Here is a 21660-nt window from a genome sequence, read left to right as displayed (position 1 = left end):
AACCCAGACCATTATTTTAAAAGATATCTTTTAATATAATGAAGGAAAACTAGTTTTTCAGAATTAAGACTGACCCTCTGTCCTTGCCTTACATTGTTTTACCTTTGACCCAGTGCATCTTTTAATAAATTTTCAAAGGCACTGTTCTAAGGTTTAAGTATCAGTCCTGATTTAGATAATTGCTTAAAAAAATTATCAAGAACTTAAAGTCATCTAAAAGTAAGGTTTTATACAACAGCATTTTATTCACCTAATGGCAATAACTTTCCCTTAAAAACAATATAATAGTGCTTGGGCCTATACTTACATTAATTCATTAAGTGCTGCTTCTTTACAAAACATTTGCTTAGCGCTGGAGGATACATGCTAGAGGGAACTCATACATGTCTTGCTGACACCCCTCACTCCCAGGAAACTGTGGGATATAGTGCTGGACATGACGTTACCTTGGGTACATGACAGTCAGCCCCTAACCAGGCTCTGTTTCACAGGCCTAGGTGGCACTCGTTTTCAGCCCTTGGTAAGGTATGAACTTGTGGTAATTGGGGCAACTGTGGCAAATGTTTCCAATCTTCTTTTCTTCCCAGTCCTATCTGACTTTACTGGTGTTGCTTTTTAAATGAAACAAGAACAATTTAAGAGTTGATGATGGTGGGCTATATTGGGAAATCTGTTAGTGTTATGATATCTAAGTGTCTGACTAACAGGGCCTAGGAGCAACTACATCAGAAAGGTACTTTTTTACTTTTTTCCTTGCAGAATTCTAGGCAGAGTCTGGCGCTGGAGTTGGCTGTCATGTCCAAGTCTGTCAGCTTTTTTTGTTTGAAACAGCAAGGGTAAGATGAACTGCAGGGTAAGATGGGCTGTTTTTGGATATGATAGTCCAGTTATGATACCACTTCTTTTCTCCTTTTCTTTGGTTCCCCCTCCCTCTTCTTCTGTTCTTTTTTTGGCATTGACTTTGGAAGTTTGGCATAATCTTTCATTTATATGAAGATGTGTTACCTTGCTGGACCAGTTCCTTAAATAATTAAATATAAACACTAAAATTTAACAGAAATAAAATAGTCCATCTTGCCTTCATTCCATTTTACCCAGGAGATGTAAAATCAAGCATATTAAGCAATTAACAAAAAATGATCATTTTGGTATAATGGCATAGTGGATATGGTGAAACTGTTTCTTTGAAAACAAGTTTCCAGCTTCTCCTTAAAGATCTTAGGTAAAGTTCTTACAGTGAAGCTTGAAATTGTTTATTCAACATTATTCAACATTTAATTCAATGCAGTTAAAATGTTATGGAAAAAAATCCATACATGCTCATTTATGATAAATATTTGCAGTTGTAAATTCCATTGAATTTTGTTTTTTCCTATTTTTAGTAATTAGGAACAAGAGGAGTTTATGTGCTTCAAATTGTCTCATTAGACTCTAAATTAGCATTAATAATTATGCAAATTACTATACAGTATCTGTCTCCCCCCTCCATTCTTTAGTGCCATGGGCAGGCAACTCCAGCAATGCATTATAATCTATCTTAATCTAGTTTATGCTTAGCTGTCTAATCTTTTCATTGCTGCTCTATCAAATTAAGTGTGTGGCATAGCCACCCATGTTTATCTGTAATTGTGGGGCTACCTATAGAGATGGGAGATGTTTATTTTTTATATAAGCGGTTAATGAGCAACCCTTTACAGCTAAGTTAATGACAAAAGTCCAAAGCATATTTATAAAAGATTTCAGAATGTATGTTTCAGATACTAAATACTTTTGTTCCATACCTGCTCCTCTCATCCGTAGCTTACTTTTACTTAAGTGACTTTTTACGAAGTACTTAATATTTGTGTAGTGTCTTGATGATAAAGAACTATACAAATTCTTCAATATTAAATTAGAGGCTCAATCCAGACAGGATTTTTCACAGAATCATAGAATCATGGAATCATAGAATAGTTAGGGTTGGAAAGGGCCTTAATATTATCTAGTTCCAACTCCCCTGCCATGGGCAGGAACACCTTGCACTAAATCATGCCACCCAAGGCTCTGTCCAACCTGGTCTTGAGCATTGCCAGGGATGGAGCATTCACAATTTTTCTGGAAAGCCAGTTCCAGTAACTGCTTTTTCACATTGATATGTATATATTTATAAATTTTAAGAGGCATTGATCATTGAATCTCCCATTTCTATGTTTTGATTCCCACAGCTCCAAAAAGGTCTGTCTTTATAAGTGTAATCAATCCTTATTTTTCGTTTCAGTTGTGTGTGTTTGTACGAGCAGTACATGTAAGCCTTTATCCTAAACATTTTTTTGCACAGTGATTTCATCTCCCCACTGTAGCAAAAAGTGCTGAACACTTATTAATTATTGTCTGTGCATTGGTTTCACCTTTCTCCCCTGGTTTTCATTAGGTTCTGAGCTCATGCCCAAAGCCCTCTCCACCAGGATAGTGGGAGGCATTTGGTGGTTTTTCACACTTATCATCATTTCTTCGTATACTGCTAACCTAGCCGCCTTTCTGACAGTGGAGCGTATGGAATCCCCTATTGATTCTGCTGATGATTTGGCCAAGCAAACAAAGATAGAGTATGGGACAGTTGAAGATGGAGCAACCATGACTTTTTTCAAGGTAAGCTTTATATATTTTTTTGAAAAGATGCTGTGTCCAAATGCAGAGGGGGGACTTGTACACATTGCTAAGAAGCAACAGATACAGTTCTTGCTGACATCAAAAGCAGCTGAAAATCACTTTTTGAGGATTTGTAAGATAGGAAAGGAATCAAATATAAAAACTGTAATGGGAAATAAAAGGCAGTTTCTCTGATGATTTTTGCTTAAAGAATTGAATTTATTGCAGTAGAGTAAGTGAAGAAACCTGAATACTTTGCTCAGACAGATCTGAGTGATGACAGATCATAGACATGTGCAAGAATGGGTTTTGTCAGGTTAAGAGTTACAGTATCAGTTCAACAGCATTACACTTAATTTTAGTCTTTTTTTTTTTTTTTTAGCAAACAGACTACATTAAAAATTTTAGTTGCTAGGCTGAGAAAATTGTTTAGGACTTCTTATTTTTGAGAACCTTTTGAATGATATTTGGAGTTCACATAAAAAAGCTCAGATTCTGCTGGCTTTTCTATTCTTTTTAATCTGATACTAAAATAATTCCATTTTAAATATACTGAAATATGCTGCTGAATTAGAGAGAAATCTTATTCTCTAACTTCATCAATCATTTAAGTGACCTTAAATTAGATGTATGCATGAAAGGAGAGAGAGAGGTTTGTTCTCAAACTCTTACGTCTGATAACACAGAGGCGTCTCAAATCTTCCAAACAAGGAGGTGTTTACCAATATTTGTCTGATCTTTGGTACATTTTGAAGACTTCTAGCTAGTGTATTCTGTTTTTTTGAGTTGTTATGTGGTCACCTAAAGCTTTGCTGTGTCCATTACACTGGCATTTAAAATTAGACAAATTGAAGTCCAAGGTAAATTGTAGACTGGTGCATAAATTGAAGAATGTGTTATGTGTTATCAATTCCTCTCATCAGATTCAGACAGTAAAAAATCTGTTTAGATACCAAGGCTAAATAGTCACTATTTAATCTTATTACCTTAGAGCAAATCGAAGTGTATACATAACTTTCATTTTTTATAAAAGTTATAGGGTTTCAGCTTTTGCTTGGAAATAAAAATCATAGAATCATAGAATCATAAAATAGTTGGGTTGGAAAGGACCTTAAGGTCATCTAGTTCCAACCCAACTGCCATGGGCAGGGCCATCTCACACTAAACCATGTCACCCAAATCAATTCAACTTCTGTACATTGAAATGGTTTAGGCTGCTTAACTTATAGCATACTGCTGCAAACTTATAGCATTGAGAAGGTTCTGAATATTTTCTCCAGAATATATGCTGGAAAAGGATGAACTTACTAGAAGTAACTAATCTGTTAGAGGCCTCTTGATGTCAGGAAATATGTGAAGCAGTTAAAAGAAACAACATTGAAATTTTGAAAACAGAGGTTTTTAAAAGAGTTAAAATTATTTATTTATTTATTATTTTAAGGCCACAAGGAGATGACACAAAGTATTTATTGAGTTACCAGAAAACACTACAAGACTACAATTTCATTTCTCTTTGTCAAAAAACTTTGAAGTTGTTCTAATTCAGATGTGAACTGTGGATTCTGAAATATTAGGAAGCAAGTTAAAGTTAGCAGGGTGCTTCTATCTTGTTGCCAGAAACACTTATCTCTGCATCTTCTTAATTTTTAGTTTTCCTTCTCCCCACATTTAGTTTTCTCTCTTATTTATTCTTTTTTGTATGTGCATAATCTGTGAGGGTTTTAAGCATAGAGAATATTTCTCGTTCTATGGATGTTTTCCCCTTTGCATAAGCATATACTGAATCATAGAATCATAGAATAGTTAGGGTTGGAAAGGACCTTAAGATCATCTAGTTCCAACCCCCCTGCAAATCTAAACTTCTCCTGTTTAAGTTTTAATCCATTACCCCTTGTCCTATCACCCTAATGAAGAGTCCATCCCTAGCATCCCTATAGCCCCCCTTCAGATACTGGAAGACAGCTATGAGGTCTCCATGCAGCGTTCTCTTCTCCAGGCTGAACAGCCCCAACTTTCTCAGCCTGTCTTCATACGGGAGGTGCTCCAGTCCCCTGATCATCCTCGTGGCCCTCCTCTGGACTTGTTCCAACAGTTCCATGTCCTTTTTATGTTGAGGATACCAGAACTGTACACAATACTCCAAGTGAGGTCTCACGAGAGCAGAGTAGAGGGGCAAGATCACTTCCGTTGACCTGTTGCTCACATTCCTTTTGATGCAGCCCAGGATACAGTTGGCTTTCTGGGCTGCGAGCCCACACTGAAGGTGGCTCATGCTCATTTTCTCATGGACCAAGACCCCCAAGTTCTTCTTCTCAGGGCTGCTCTGAATCTCTTCTCTGCCCAACCTGTAGCTGTGCCTGGGATTGCTCCCACCCAGCTGCAGGACCTTGCACCAGGCATGGTTAAATTTCATCAGGTTGGCATCAGCCCACCTCACAAGTGTGTCAAGGATGGCATTTGTTCTCTCCAGCATATCAACCGAAGCACACAGCTTGTTGTCATCGGCAAACTTGCTGAGGGAGCTCTCAATCCCACTGTCCTTGTCACTGACAAAGATGTTGAACAAGACTGGTTCCAACACCAGTCCCTGAGGGACACCACTTATTACTGGTCTCCAGCCAGACATTGAGCCGTTGACCACAACTCTTTGCGTGCGGCCATCCAGCCAGTTCTTTATCCACCAAGTGGTCCACCTATCAAACTGATGTTTCTCCAATTTAGAGACAAGGATGGCGTGTGGGACAGTGTTGAACACTTTGCACAAGTCCAGATAGATGACGTCAGCTGCTCTACCTGTGTTCATCAGTTCTGTAGCCCCATCATAGAAGGCCACCAAATTGGTCAGGTAGGATTTCCCGTTAGGGAAGCCATGGTGGCTGTCACCAGCCACCTCGTTGTTTTACATGTGCCTTAACGTGCCTTCCAGGAGAATCTGCTCCAAGATTCTGCCAGGCACAGAGGTCAGACTGACTGGTTTCTAATTCCCCGAGTCATCCATTTTCTCCTTCTTGAAAATGGGGGTTATATTTCCCTTCTTCCAGCCATTGGGAACTTCACCTGACTGCCATGATTTTTCAAATATGATGGCCAGTGACTTAGCAACTTCATTTGCCAGCTCCTTCAGGACCCGCAGATGGATTTCATCAGGTCCCATGGACTTGTGTATGTTCAGGTTCTTGAGATAATCTCGAACAAAATCCTCTCCTACAGTGGGCCTAAGGTCTTCATTCTCATAGTCTCTGCATCTGCCTTCCAAGACTTGGGTGGTGTGGTCAGAGCATTTGCCAGTGAAGGCTGTGGCAAAGAAGTCATTAAGAACCTCAGCTTTCTCCAAATCCAGGGTAGCCAGTTCTCCTGATATATTCTGGAGGGGGCCTTCGTTGTCTCTAGTCTGTCTTTTATTCGCTACGTACCTATAGAATCCCTTCCTGTTATCTTTCACATCCCTAGCCAAGTTTAATTCTAAGTGGGCCTCAGCTTTCCTAACCTGGTCCCTAGCTTCTTGGACAACATCCCTGTATTCTTCCCAAGCTGCCTATCCTTGATTCCGCCTCTTATAAGCCTCTTTTTTCCTTCAAATTTTCTTCAGCATCTCCTTATGCATCCAAGGAGGTCTCCTGGTCCTCCTGCTGCACTTCCTTCTTGTTGGGATGCAGCACTCCTGAGCTTGCAGTAGGTGATCCTTGAATGTTGGATGATCCAACAGTCTTGGGCCCCCTGCCCTCTAGGGCTATATCCCATGGAAACTTACTAAGCAGGTTCCAGAAAAGGCCAGTCTGCTCTCTTGAAGTCAAGAGCAGTGAGCTTGCTGCACGCTCTTCTCACTGTCCTGATGATCTCAAATTTAACCATCTCATGATCACTGCAACCAAGGCTGTCCTGGACCATCATATTTCCAACCAGCCATTCTCTGTTGGTGAGCACGAGGTCAAGCACGGCACCTCTACTTGTAGAAGTATGTAAATTAATTGATATTGTTTACCTAATGGATCTAAACTTAAGTATTAGAAGTAGCTACAACTGTTCATGTAGTTCAGCCAGTAAGTGAAAATCATGCTTAAAAAGAAAAGTAAATAGAAACTATAAAATCTCATTTGATTAATTCAGTGTCTGAAGCAACTTACAGGTGGAATTTAGAATTTGCTTGATGTAAATGCTATTTGTCACAGCTATCTGTGTAAGAAATGCTATTTAATTAAATATTCTAAGAAAGAAAAAAAAAACATTTGTATACAGCCTGTTACAGCAAACTTTCTGGTAAAATTAGGTATTTCACCTAATGAGTTTGAGTTCCAGAAAACACAATGTTACAATTCTCGTAAATATAGTATATATGTATTTGTGTGTTTCCAAAATATACTTCCATTTTGTATGAGAAAATTCCTTCAGGAATATAATTTATTACAAGAAGAAAATATTTTAAAGTAAGACTGTAAATGGAATTGCCTTCAAGAGTACTACTAGAGTTGAACAGCTCATAGATACTGCTACTAAATAATAACATAAAAATCACTTAAGAACATGAAACTGATAAAGGAAGACAAAAACTATCAGAAAAATATCTTAAGTTACAGAAGTGACACAAGAGGTAGATAATATAGAAAAATATAGATAGAAAAGACAGAAGAGTTGCATGTTTCCGCATTGTGTGTAAAAAACCAGGGTAAATAGTCACATTTTAAATTCCTTTCAGAATAATTTCTGTTTTACCAGTAAGTTAAAGGAGAGGTTTTAATGTTGTGTACTATATTCTCTGATATATAGACAAGTAAATTTCAAGTAGGAAGTAGCACTGCCATTTTATACGACATTAGGGAAACTTAATGAGCTATTGTGTTCTGTTCTGCTGATCACACTTTGAAAATACATTTAAAATAGGAAAGAGTTCATTGAAGGTGAAAGAACTACTGTAGGTCTGGAAATAAATGTAGTTAGAGGCTAAAGATCAGTCTGTTAAATCTGCTGAAGATAAGATTAAGAGGTGACTTGATCATAGTCTCTAAATGCCTTAAAGGGAATGAGACTTTTGACAGGAAATGACTGCTCAATCTAGCAGAAAAAGGCATAGTAAGATCCAGTGTTTCAAAGCCAAAATTAGGCAAAATTCAAACTAGAAATAAGGTGTATAACTCCAAGAGCGAGAGTCATAAGTGCTACAATTTTTTTAAGAGCTGGCAGGATTCATCCATTCCATGCAGCAACTGTAAGGAAAATGGATACAGCATAACCCAAACATATTATGCTTTTGACTTAGAAGCTACTCAGTGAAACAGATAGACTTCATTATACAGGAGCTCAGATTTTTTTTTAGTAGCCCCGTCTCACTTCAAAAATCTATGAGAGTATGAGTTCTGGGGGGGGGGGGGAGGGTTTCACAAAAATGGTTGAGAGGATAAATTTATTATCTGTATGTTTTTCTTTAACTGCTTTGTCTTGTTTTAATGAGAGTGGACTGGGTAAAACCATGGCATTATGTTACAACAAGACATGAAGACATCAGCTGGTTTCCTAATGTTAAATGAAATTATCATATCTTGGTAATAGTTATTAGTTCCAATCACACTGAGACTTGGTAGCTGCCCATGAAACTGACAGTAATTTCTGCATAAATTATCTATATAGCAGTCCATTGAATTCTGTCTTAAAACACCTCTGGAACCTAGCCAGAGCTGTGTGATGCTAAAACAAAAGTATATTTTTTGAAGGAGAAACTAAATGGGAATCAGACAAACAAAGTAACTGCTAGATTAAAACCTGCTAATGTTAAAATGTCAGAGAGCACAGGGAATATGTGTTGAAAATGTTGTTACCCATGAGGGTCAAACATCCCTGTGAAACAGTTTTGGTGAAAAACGGGAATGTTGTCTTCAGAGGTTTACTAGGTCCTTCAGATCATTGTATGCCTCCTCATGGACTGAGAAACATGACATTACAACTCCATTTAGAAGCCAGAAAGTTAAGAAAATTTTCAGTACTCTCTCCTCTTAAAATCTTCTTATCTAGTCTGAGCATGGAAAGGAAGTAATTTCACAAGTCTATTACATGCCTGATAGGTCTTGTGAGCTGTTTCATTGGCACCAACAAAGAAAATCACAGAATCACAGAATATTAGGAATTGGAAGGGACCTCAAAAGATCATCTAGTCCAATCCCCCTGCCAGAGCAGGAACACCTAGATGAGGTTACACAGGAAGGCGTCCAGGAGGGTTTTGAATGTCTCCGGAGAAGGAGACTCCACAACCCCCCCGGGGCAGCCTGTTCCAGTGTTCCGTTACCCTCACTGAGAAGAAGTTTCTTCTCAAACTTAAGTGGAACCTCTTGTGTTCCAGTTTGAGCCCACTACCCCTTGTCTTACCATTGGTTGTCACCGAGAAGAGCCTGGCTCCATCCTCGTGACACTCACCCTTTATATATTTATAAACGTTAATGAGATCACCCCTCAGTCTCCTCTTTTCCAAACTAAAGAGGCCCAGCTCCCTCAGCCTTTCCTCATAAGGGAGATGCTCCACTCCCTTAATCATCTTTGTCGCCCTGTGTTGGACTCTCTCCAGCAGTTCCCTGTCTTTCTTGAACTGAGGGGCCCCGAACTGGACACAATATTCCAGATGTGGTCTCACCAGGGCAGAGTAGAGAGGAAAGAGAACCTCTCTTGACCTACTGATCATCCCCCTTCTAATACACCCCAGGATGCCATTGGCCTTCCTGGCCACAAGGGCACAGTGCTGGCTCATGGTCATCCTCCTATCCACCAGGACTCCCAAGTCCCTTTCCACTTCACTGCTCTCTAATAGGTTATTCCCCAACCTGTACTGGAACCTGGGGTTATTCCTACCCAGATGCAGGACTCTACACTTCCCCTTGTTATATTTCATCACGTTTCACAGCCCAACTCTCCAGCCAGTCCAGGTCTCGCTGGATGGCAGCACAGCCTTCTGGCGTGTCAGCCACTCCTCCCAGCTTAGTGTCATCAGCAAACTTGCTGATAGTACACTCAATTCCCTCATCCAGGTCATTGATGAAAAATCTTAGTATTATACAAGAATTAGAAGGAAAGAAGTGTGAAAGTAGATTCCAAACTATATCTGCTGCTAGGCTTGTAATTTCCACTCCTGGTGTTTCTCAAATTGAGAAGTTTTTCTTAGTTATGAACTTCTCTTTCTCTTGGCTGCTTTTGTCACTATTGATAATTTTCAAATTTCAGAAGCCTGTCTTCCTTGCTTTGGAATAAAATAAAAAAAAATATTATTTTAATGAAAGATACTCTTTTCACACTAGCTGTTATTGGATAAAAAAGCTCAGCTTTTTCATTGCTTCTGGTTTCTATGGTCTCTCAGTCTATGCTGCTTAAAATCCCAGTGTCTGTTTTCTTTCTGAATGACAGTTCTGAAATTGAGAAGAATAATGTTAATTCAACCCTGCTTCTATTTGTAACACAGTTGTCCATCCTCACACACAAACAAACTACTACAGCACATATGCTTATAGGTAGTCTGCAGTTTTAATATTTTCTTGATGAAGTTGCTGCGTACATTTTTTTTCTCATATATTTTTCATATATGTGCCTTTCAATATCAATATCTTTTTCTTTGTATATTTTGGTACAGTACCATCCATAATAGAAATTGTCTCAGTTATGGTTACTTAGCATTTGCATACTAAATAGTAAAAAACAAAGTAATTTTTCATTCTGTAGTAAGAGTAGATTACTGTCATTGCTTCAGTATCACGAATTAAAGGCCTTCTAAGCTGTTTGTATAAGTTGTATATTTTATATCCTTATTTTGCTGATAAGGAAACTGAAGCTTTGAAGGAAATGCATAATTTTCAAAATCACTTGGTGAAAGGCAGATAGGCAACTAATTCAGGAAAGGTGACACACATCTCAGAATTATTTGGTAGGCTAGTCTATTTATCACTTACATTTGCCCATTTTTTTCCTTTTCTTCAGCATACATTTTTATACCCCAGCTGTGCTTTACTGTGATATCTTCAATTTCTTCCCTCACTGCTTTTTCTCCACAATGATCCATGCTGCTGGCCCTTTTCAGTCTTGTCCTCTACCCCAGCTTTTTACCCTAGCCATTTTTTATCTCCTCCCTTGGAAAATTTTGGAGAACAATAATTCAGTCCTTAGTGTTTACCTTCCTTTTCCAAATTTTGAGCCTGTTGTTAAAGATAATAGCATGAAGCTCTACCTATACATTACAAAATCTCAGAAATAGTCTCTTGAGGCTGAAGAAAGGAATTGTAGGGGAACTTTCCCACTGTTTCCAACTGGAGTACGAGTGACAGATCCCCCCACATAAATAAAACAGTAGCAACAAGAATAAGTAATTTGTTTAAATGATTTTGGCATTGGCATGTATAAAGCCAGTATAACTTTAGTGTGTTTTTCAAACTGAGTCTGAACATCATATTAGAAAAATTACATTTTTTCGGTTTAACAAATAAGTATGTATATACAAGTATATGGACATGGGCATGTACACACATAAAGCCTTTAGCTGAATTCTGCAAATAAACCAGTATGAAGTTTAGCAGTACATATCAATTATTTGGTAGAATTATTGCAAGTCAAAAATGAAAGAAACATCACTTCTGAGCTTCTCATGTATCCACTGACTGACAGTGACTAAGGAAATCTTTTTTAAATCCCAGCCTCCATATTTTTACCTGGACAATGTTTAAAAATTATTGGTAGCAGATACCAAAGATACATGTTCAGTTTGTTTTAAAATTATTTCTCTTTATAGATAAGTTTTATTTGAATTTAAGAAATACAATCTTGTTCTCATGCATAAATACACGTGGAACTTTTGACTAGAAAAGGGAATTGAATATATATACTGGATAATTTTTTTTTTCTTTCTTTTTTTTTCTTTTAATCATGGTGGTTTGGGTCTCACTACTATAAGCACATGAAGTTGAAATTCATTATTTCCCTTTTCCCATGATTATTCCCTCTTTGCAAGAACATCTACTCAGTTAACCACTACTACTGTGAATGTACAACAAAAGCTGTCACAGTTGCGAACCTGTAAAGCAAAGTCTGTGATTGCTCCATACACTTACAAGAACTGAATCTACAATGACAGAGTCTCTAAGAATGAGATAAATGCTTTGTCAAGACCTCAAAACACCTCTACCTTATTGAGATCTACTTATTTTTTAAAAGATCAAGGAAGCTAGATAGGTAGGTTAGATGACGCATTATCACACACTATAACAAGAGCATCAATGCATTTGAATTCTAAATAGAGGAAATTCAGATAAATTTACCACCATCAAGTTCTTTGATCTGAACTTTCTGTCTTCGTATCTGAGGTCATGCAGCAGAACTAATTCATGTAAAAGGTGTCATTCCAACCAACTCTCTAGGTACTGGGACAAAGTGACTGAAATGGTTTTATGCTGTCTTGACCCTTCCCCTTTCTCTGGGATTGTCAGAGCCATTACTATTCCTCCAGTAAATAAGAGCTGTTTGGCTGCCTATTGCACCTCAGTGCTCAGACATGAAGCTAAAAAGAGATGGAATGTGGTAGAAATCCGCTACCTTTACATTCGTGCTTTTTTCCATGCCTTTTGCCTTCTTGTTTACCATTCCACATTCCTTGCACCCTTTCTCCGTCTTTCTGCATTAGGGGCTGAAAGAAATCAAGCACAAGGAATAGTCAACTTTTCATTTCTACAAAGATTTATACTGCATTATGACATATATCCAGATAGTAAGCACTCCTAATGAGCTGTTGAAGAACATGTGGTATAATGATGTGTTCCAAAATCACAGTATTCATATTTATCATTTACACCTGTATCCAGCTACAGCTCTTAGAAACTGATGAAACATGTACAAATGCTTTCCAGATTCTTGTTAAAGAAATATACACATATTTCCAGAAAAAAACATAATTAGTAATTCACAATAATTTCAATATTAAATTATATAGTTAACATATGAATTGGGTACCCACTAGTTGTTTTTGAATGGAAATCTAGTAGAGAAAGAAAAAATAAATTAGGTATTAGGTTGGTATAAGGGAAAGTCTTCTTTATCTTTGGATCAATTAATATTTTGCACAGTCAGCATCTGTTTCTGCCTTACCCCAAGTATTTACAGGGGTTTATGTTGATCTCCCCGCAGAACTCTCACAGGTAGGCTTGTTGGGGTTTAAATGCAGCTGGTAACTAATTACCACACAGCTGCTCACTCACCCTTCCTCTTTTCCCCCTCCGCAGGCCAGATGGAGTGGAGAATAAAAAGAATGTAAAACCCATGTTTTGGAATAAGAAACGTTTAATAATTAAAATACAAAAAAAAAAAAAAAAAAAATGGAAATAATAATGATAATGGGAATAACAAGGGGAAAGAATATAAAACTAAAATGGAAAAGTTGAAAAAATAACAATAAACACAAGTGATGCACAATACAATTGCTCACCACTACCCACTGACCAAGACCGAGCCAACCCAAGCAGCGATCGGTCCCTTCCAGCTAATTCTCCACAGTTTATATACTGGGCATGACATGCTCTGGTATGGAATACCCTTTTGGCTAGTTTGGGTCAGGTGTCCTGTCTTTGCTCCCTCCTGGCTTCCTGTACCTGTGTCAGTGTACTCACTGGCAGAGTATGAGAGACTGAAAAGTCCTTGACCATGGTAAGCGCTGCTTACTAACTTAAATATCGGGGTGTGATCAGTGTTATTCTTAGACTAAAACCAAAACACAGCACTATATAAGCTACTAGAAAGAAAATTAACTCTATCCCAGCCAAAACCAGGACAGGGCTGAACTATGTAACCTATAGACCTATCTAGCTTTCCTGTTGCATAAGTATTTCTTTGTGTGAATATAACGTAGAGGTGAAATGAAACATACCAGCAAGCAGCTGACATTTGTATTATTTTTCAAAATTGCATCCAACCACAATACGCATTAATTAGTTCACATGTATTAATGATTCATATTGTAGGTGAAGCTTGTTTGAATAAAGTTGGTCTTTCTCAGTGTGTAAAGTACAGTAAAATATAGCAAGAACTAATTGCTACTTGAATAAAAACACAGGAAAAAAGAAATCAGAAGCCACCCACTGTACATTTGTCTGTAGAAATTCAAGCCTGATAGATAAATGTTATCCAGACCTCACTTTAAGTCCTAAAATGTATCAGGAATTTTTACCAACAAAAGACAAGGTGATCAGAGGTATAGAGCCCCTCTCCCGTGAAGATAGGCTGGAGAAGGGAAGTCTCTGGGGAAACCTTATATCAGCCTTCCAGTGCCTAAAGGGTACCTAAGACAGCCAGAGAGGGTCTTTTTATAACAACAAGTAGTGATAGGATAAGGGGTAATGGCTTTAAACTAGAAGACAGTAGATTTAGACTAGATACAAGGAGGAAGTTCTTTGGTGGTGAGATACTGGAACAGGTTTCCCAGAGAAGCTGTGGCTGTCTCATCCCTGGGAGTGTTCAAGGCCAGGTTGGATGGGGCTTTGAGCAACCTTGTCTAGTGGAAGATGTCCCTACTCATGGCAGTGAGGTTCAAACCAAATTATCTTCAAGGTCCTCTACAACCCTAATCATTCTATGAATCTTATATCACCCTCCTAAATGTGAAAGCCACTGGAAATCCATACTTTTTGGGAAGTGAGTTCTGTTGCCTAGACATTTGGAGGTGTGAGGATGAGAAAATCAACAGCAACGTCATTCTTGATATTTCAGATTGCAAATTGTCCTGATGTACTATTGTAGGTTTTATCTTCTCTCATAAGTCATTTTGTTTCCTTTCTCCCACCTGATGTGCTTCACTTTCTGGCCTCTCAAGGCCTGTAATGGCACTGCTGACAGGGCCAATCATAAGAAAATGTAAGAATTCTGAGTTCTAATCATAGGTTGCAAGGCTTTTTCCTCAGAAAAGCATAGAGTAGTTCTTATCTAGCCTTACCACCTTTCGCTTCTTCTCCTGCTGCTCTCTTCCAGGAGGCAGGGTGAGGGCATTTTCCTTTTCTCTTTGATTTTCAACTTTTTTCTGTTTATGCCTGTCTTTAGATAATGAACCATGTGAGAAAGAGAACTGAAATAGATTATAGAGATCCTTCAACTGCAAACAGCTTTTTAGGAAATTCAGAGCACATCTGAACATTTTAACAATCACAGTCTGGAAAAAAATAATCTTCTTGCTCTTCAAAGCAAATAGATCACCAAGTAATGATGTAAAGTTCACAGATTTAATCTGTGACTTGTCCTGGGACTGTGATTCATAAACAATTCTCCAGAGTCAACTATCTCTTGGTTTAGCCTTTGTCTGAGATCCTGCCTTATGAACAGCCTTCAGTGTTCAGTTCCTGCCCACTGAAGCAGCTTGAAAGCTTTTATTCATTAGCAGAGGTAAACTCTTTGTTCCACCTTGTCAGTTTATATATGATACTACTGAGTGTTGCCCAACTGCATTAGCATTGCTTTTTGTAGAGAGATGTTTCCAGTGCCAGAACTGCCCTCCACACCGCCAAAAGTCTTACTATACTGATGAATTTCTTCTCCAGAGTTATTCATTGCTCCAGGTAGAATATTTTTTGAGAATGGTTAAACAATCCTTTTTGTAATACACCTATGGTAATAATTACATAGCTTTATTGGATGTGGATGACTTTTAAATTTTTTTCAGTATGCATGCATTACTTTAACTTGTATTTAATATATTCAAAACCCTTAATCTCTACAATATAGACCACTGATTTATTAAAAAATGATAAAAAGCATGCTTTAGGATCATAGAATCATTTAGGGGAAAACACATTTAAAATAATTGAGTCCAACTGTTAATCTAACACTACCACTCCACCACTAAACCATGTCTCTAAGTACCATGTCTACTATGGAGGACAGTGATGTCACCACTTCCCTGGGAAGCCTTTTCCAATGCTTGACAACACTTTTGCAGAAGAATTTTTTAATATCCAACCTAAACCTCCCCTGGTGCAGCTTGTGCCATTTCCTCTTGTCTGGTATGTCGCTTGTTGTTTGGGAAAAGAGACATCCACCTTGCTTCAGTCTCCTTTCAGGTAGTTGTAACAAGTGGTAAGGTCTCTCATCAGCCTCCTTTTCTCCATGCTAAACAACCCCAGTTCCCTCAGCCATTTCTCATAAGACTTATTCTCCAGACCCTTTACCAGCTTTTTTGCCCTTTTCTGGACATCCTTCAGCAACTTGGTGTTTTTGCTGTAGTGAGGGGCCCTAAACTGAACACCGGATTTGAGATGCAGCCTCACCAGTGCTGAGTACAGGGGGATTATCGCTTACTTAGTCCTGCTTGCTGCACTATTTCTGATACAAGCAAGGATGGCCTTCTTGGACCCTGGGCACACTGCTGGCTCATATTCAGCCAGCTGTTGATCAAACACACCAGGTCCTTTTCTGCCAGACAGCTTTCCAGCTGCTCTTCCCCAAGCCCAGGGCATTGCATGGGTTTGTTGTGACCTAAACGAAGTACTGGCACTTTGCTTTGTTGAACCTCATACATTTGGCTTCAGCCCATCAGTCCGGCCTGCCAGATCCTTCTGTAGACCCTTTCTACTCTCAAACAGATCAACACTCCTACCCAATGTACTGTCATCTGCAAACTTACAGAGGGAGCAATTGATCTCCTCGTCCAGATAATTGATAGACATATTAAACAGAACTGGCCTCGATGCTGTGGAAAAACATTTGTGACTGGCCACCAACCGATTTTAAGTCCGTTTACCACCACTCCATATTTTTACCCAGCAAAAAGTACACATGTCCAAGCCATGAGCAGCCAATTCTTTATGAACAGAGTAACCTGCTTATGAGAGAATTATCTGCCCATGAACATGTTGGAGGAATGATAAGCAATATATTTCTTAATGTTTTTTTATTTGTTCAGATATGGCATGTGATCTTTCAATTTACTCATCAATTCATTGTATACGAAATTATGGGGGGTTATCCTTTCTCACATCTTAAAAGCTGAGACAGTCACTCATAATAATGATGATGATGATAAATGATATGTTCTTTTATGCTGAATTTGACTTAAACTCTCATAATAGATATTTAAATGTAATTGGCAACCAAAATCCAGATAAGATATTATGTGAATTCTGTTGTGAATCACTGTGATTTGAGGGGACCATGAGACCTTTTATTGTATTAATATATACTATTTGTAAACTATTATTTCTAGTTAGAAATTAGGCACTGTGAATTGTGTTTGTGTAGTCTACATTTGCATTTGAGAACTGAAATCAGGTCCCCCTTAATGAGCTATAAAATACAGCAAGTATCCTGGAGGCCTTTAAAGACTTGACTTTTCTGGTCTTTCTCTGAAGAACTCTGACCTTGTTGTGCAACAGAAGGCCAATGGTAAAATAGAAACTGTTTTGTTCCTTTTTGTGTTGTTCTCACAGTCCTTCAGTCTCTTTCTCTCTTTTTTTTAAATTTTTTTTATTTTTATTTTATTTTTATTTTTGATACAAGCAACACTTTCCTTGACTTACAAGGAATATTCCAAAACTCTTAAGGAGCTTCTGTATGACATAGATAGAAGTTTCATGTACTTTTTAATACATTTCCACTTTCTGAAACAGGAAGATACATCCCTCAAGTAACTGTGTGAAGAAAGACTATTGGCACCAAACATTTTTTGTGACTTTTTGGGAAGTTTATCTAGCTCTTCTTTTACCCTTTTGCCTCATCTGTCAAAGAAGCTCTGAGAACAGTTTCTTTGGTGCTAAAACTTCTAATTGAGCCTATCCAGGTAGCTATTGTTCAAGTGTGGTTTTTTTCAGGGTTGATTTCAGCTGAGTTTACTCAAACTGCTTGGTTACTTAATTTATTTTATGGCTACACCTAGTAGTTCTGATGCAGCTTTTGTTCAATGAAGTACAGAGATTCTAAACATAGTTCTTCATACATGTGCAATCCCACAATGGAATTCTAGTCAGGGATTTGGTTACACGTAAAATCAAAAGTTAGCAGAGGAAATAATGAAATTACAGTTATAGCTTCCTCTTCCAATCACAAGTGCCTCATACAAAAAAACTTTTTCTTTTTTTTTTTTTGTACAGCCTGCTTATAATGAAGGAGGTGAAGGTTTAGTTGTCTCAGTCTTTGTCTTTTCAAACCAGATCATCAAAGATGAAAGGAGGATTGAAGAGGAACTGTTGTGGTTTAAGCCCAGACTGTAAATTAAAACCACGCAGTCTACTTCCCCCTCTACCCTTTCTTCCCCCCCCTGGAGGGACGGGGAGGAGAATTGAAGGAATGCAACTCCCACGGGTTGAGATAAGAACAGTTTAATAACTAAGGTATAACACAAATCACTACTGCTACCACCAATAATAATGATAAAGGAAATAACAAGGGAAGAGAATACAACCGCTCACCAACTGGTACCTTGCCCCCACCCCGCCATGATCCAGCCCTTCCTGGTAACTCTCAGTTACATCCTGGGCATGACGTACTATGGTATGGAATACCTCTTTGGTTAGTTTGGGTCAGGTGTCCTGTCCCTGCTTCCTCCCGGCTTCCCCTCCTCCCTGGCAGAGCATGAGACTCACAAAGTCCTTGGTCAGAGTAAACATTCTGACCAGTAACTGAAAACATCGGTTTTATCAGTACTGTCCCAGGCCAAAAGTCAAAACCACAGCGCTGCACCAGCTACTAAGAAGGAGAAAACCTGACTGCTACTGCTAAACCAGGACAGAAACCATAAGGCTCATCCCATAAGCAGTATTGAGGCCATTATTTTTTGCATTCTTAGTCAGTTAATAATGTATTTCTGGATTTATTTCCAGTATACAACTTGATTTTTAATACTCCAAATAAAATCTTAACAATTAAAGTAATTAAGAGTCTTAATCTTCATGTCTTCAATTTTCCTTTCAGAAATATAGAATTACTGTGATGAGTTGAATCTCTCACTTTTAATGGACTAAATCTGTCAGCAAAACTACCAGGACCACCAAATATTGCAGGTTGTAATATCATGTGATTTGCAATGTTTTTGTTGTGTTTACATTTGCGGACATTAGTGATGTAATCAACTAATTCAAACCCTCCTGTTACGATGTATTTTCCATACAAATTTTCAATATCCTATAGTCTTACACTGTATTGCATTACACAATCCCTATTTTAATAATATCAACTGCTAATGTAACTATTTTCACTTCACAGGTAAAATGTGTAGGAAAGGTAATTTATTCTTTTATAGATCCCTGAAAATGATAACGAGTAAACCCAAGAATAGGCTGTATTCCTGAAGTTTCTCAAAATGCATAGAGTAAGACTGTACTGGGAATACATTGGTGATTGTTAAATTTGTGGATTGGTAATGAAAGAATCTCAATTGTTGATTGAAAGAGTTTAATGGGAACACGTAATAAGATCCTGTGTTTTGGTCTCAAAGCAATAAACAGACCGCCTCAGATTATTTATTTTACTTGGAAAGCTGTATTTTTTTGAAACATGTAGGACTGGTTTCTCCTCACTACACAGAACAGGTATATAGATACCTGATCTCTCCTCAAATAGTCATCTCTTTTGGCATACTCTTTGTCCTGATATTCTCTAATGTGCATTACTGATGTGTAAATATGTTTGGGTCATATTTTAAGCGATAATTAATTTCAAGCTTATTTCCATAGTGAACACCATGTATTTTGAGATTTTTTTTTCAAGTGCAACCCAGAATGACTCTTAATTTACTTAAAAAATTCAAAACTAGCTCTACTTTGCATAATTTTACATAGGCAATGGTTCAGTATAAAAGGGACAAAAGCTCTTCTTCTCCACATACACAAATAAATGATGCCTACATGTTTGTCTGCATAATTTCCACACAGCTCTTCCTCTGAAGATATTGGAAACACACTGTTACTTTACTGCACTCCTTTTGTTGAAGAGGAAATGGTGTCACTGAATAGAATTGCCTCATCAGACACTCTACAGAGCTGCCAAGTTGTAGCAATCAATAGGGAAATAGCAGATGTGAAGGTTAGCCGGCATCAAAGAATATAAGTGGAAGACTCCTATGGGAAAGAAAGTGCTTCATTACACTTCGTCTATAGTAAGAATATCGGTTCTATCAAGGTTTCAGAAAATTAGAATATAATGGCTTTCATGACTCCAACTCTAAAAGAGTCACTTTAACAACAGTTAAGAAGTTAGATACTATCTGGCAATTTGCATGAAGTGATCAGGATTTTATTAGTTTTAAATTAATTTTTTTAAACACAATTTTTTTCTGTCTCTGAAGAAGGCAGATCCAGTGCAATGACTCTGGGACAAGAATTGCTTCCCTGACTGATCCTTATATTGTAGACAAACGTAAATTTTTCTTTTTGAGCATGTTCATAAGAAACTAGCAACATGTTATAATTTCTCTAGAGCATAAATATTTAAAGACTTATGTTCAGAAAGTTCCTTGTTTTGGGGCTAGCTTGTATATTTATATTTGTTTCTTTCTCTGAACAGTATAAGCAACTTGTCAGTGTTTGTCCACACGGGAACTGGTGCAAAAAACTGAGTTTCAGTACATCAATCAAGTGGATGCTCTTTAGAGAGATTGTCCTACAGGGAATGGCAAAACTGGAAAGTCAGTAAACAGAGTGATGTTTAGCTGGCAAGTCAGTGGATCATAGATAGTATTTGTCAGTATGACAGCTTACAGTTGCTGATAGCAGTTGAATGCTTTTCTGAGCAAGCTTTAAAAAGGGGCAGGTATTAGTGAGGACAGAATACTTGGAGGGAAATATTCACTGACGAATATTTTGTTCATTCACTTTGCAAAATAGTGAGATGTTTTATATTCAAGAAGCTGAATTGGAGATTTTGTATGCTTGAGACTGAACTTGGGGGGTTTTCCCTTCATAAAAACCTGATCTCCTTAATAATATATCTTTTTCTAAAAATACCTCCAGTTACAAGGATGGATACTTTTTTCTTATAAAGAATTGAAGCAATTTACTCACTTCACTGATCTTTAAATTAAAATACTGTTTAATGGAAGTTCTGCCCCCTAGTCTGCTTGATTAATATTTAAAGTAAATTATATTTATTGGCAATGTGGAAGAGAAGTCAGCCTTAACTATCTAAAAACACTTTTCTCACTGAAATCCAGCATGGATTGAAAATAAATTGTCCCTGGTCCTTGAGCTCTGTTCACACTAATAAACAAATAAATACACAAGAGCACACACTGAATCAAAGGTTTCACTGACAGTTTAGATATTTAGTGCCAGAATGGGATTAAATTTGCTGAATATTCTGCAATGCTTCAGCTTCCTGTCTCTCCAGAGTTCACATCAAGGGGCAGAACAGAGGGCTTACAAGCTTACAAGCTTAAATGAACATCACATAGTATCTGTCAAGATTGCTCTTTTGTCTTAGAATGCTGTGTAATGATGTTTACAAGCAAGTTGCTTCTGCCTTCAGTGCTTACAGATACGTTCAATGACAAGAGAAAGTTATTTTGCCTTTGGCTTTAAGTTGAAGCTGAGGCATTCCTGTTGTGCAGTAGCCAAAGACTGAATATTTTGTACCTCAATAAAACATAGCCAAAAGCATCATAAACCCTTGCTATATCATCTCTTCTCTTGCATTTTTGCTGCTTTTGAACAGCAATTTATAAAAGCAAGCAAAACAGAGACAGCAATAAAATTTAGAGCTGTATCTAACATGGGAAGTCATTTACAACCTGGTCTTCATTAAACTTTTATTTTCAGTCATAAATCTATATTAGTAATGGAGAAAATAGCCTTATTTAATTACATGGAAAAACTTCAATGTCAGCTTCTTGAAGTTATGAAAAACTTTAAGCACTCAAAGCTGAAATCTTCAGCCTTCTTAGTTATATACGAGTGGACACATACATACCTTTTTTTCTGTTGTATTACAACACTTCAGTACTTGCTCAGGAGCAATGACACACACTTTCAGCCAACTGTATTGCCTCTGTGGACTGAGATTCAGGGTCAGGTTTACTACGAGATGACCTGTGAATACTCTGGCAGCTAT

General features: G+C 37.7%; 1 protein-coding gene across 1 annotated transcript in view; it reads left to right on the top strand.

The window, feature by feature from the left end:
• GRIK2 (glutamate ionotropic receptor kainate type subunit 2) overlaps window positions 1–21660 on the top strand; it is a gene marked incomplete at its 5' end in the record, with an annotated part of 415974 nt that overhangs the window by 324092 nt on the left and 70222 nt on the right. The window contains one exon of the mRNA XM_080616090.1: window positions 2411–2628. Within this exon, the coding sequence (XP_080472216.1) occupies window positions 2411–2628 (218 nt within the window). The remainder of the gene's footprint in view (window positions 1–2410; window positions 2629–21660) is intronic.

Source organism: Psittacula echo (assembly GCF_963264785.1).
Source record: "Psittacula echo genome assembly, chromosome: 4".
Lineage (NCBI taxonomy): Eukaryota > Metazoa > Chordata > Aves > Psittaciformes > Psittacidae > Psittacula > Psittacula echo.
Note: the sequence above shows the minus strand (reverse complement) of the source record. Positions and strands in the feature narration are given on the sequence as shown.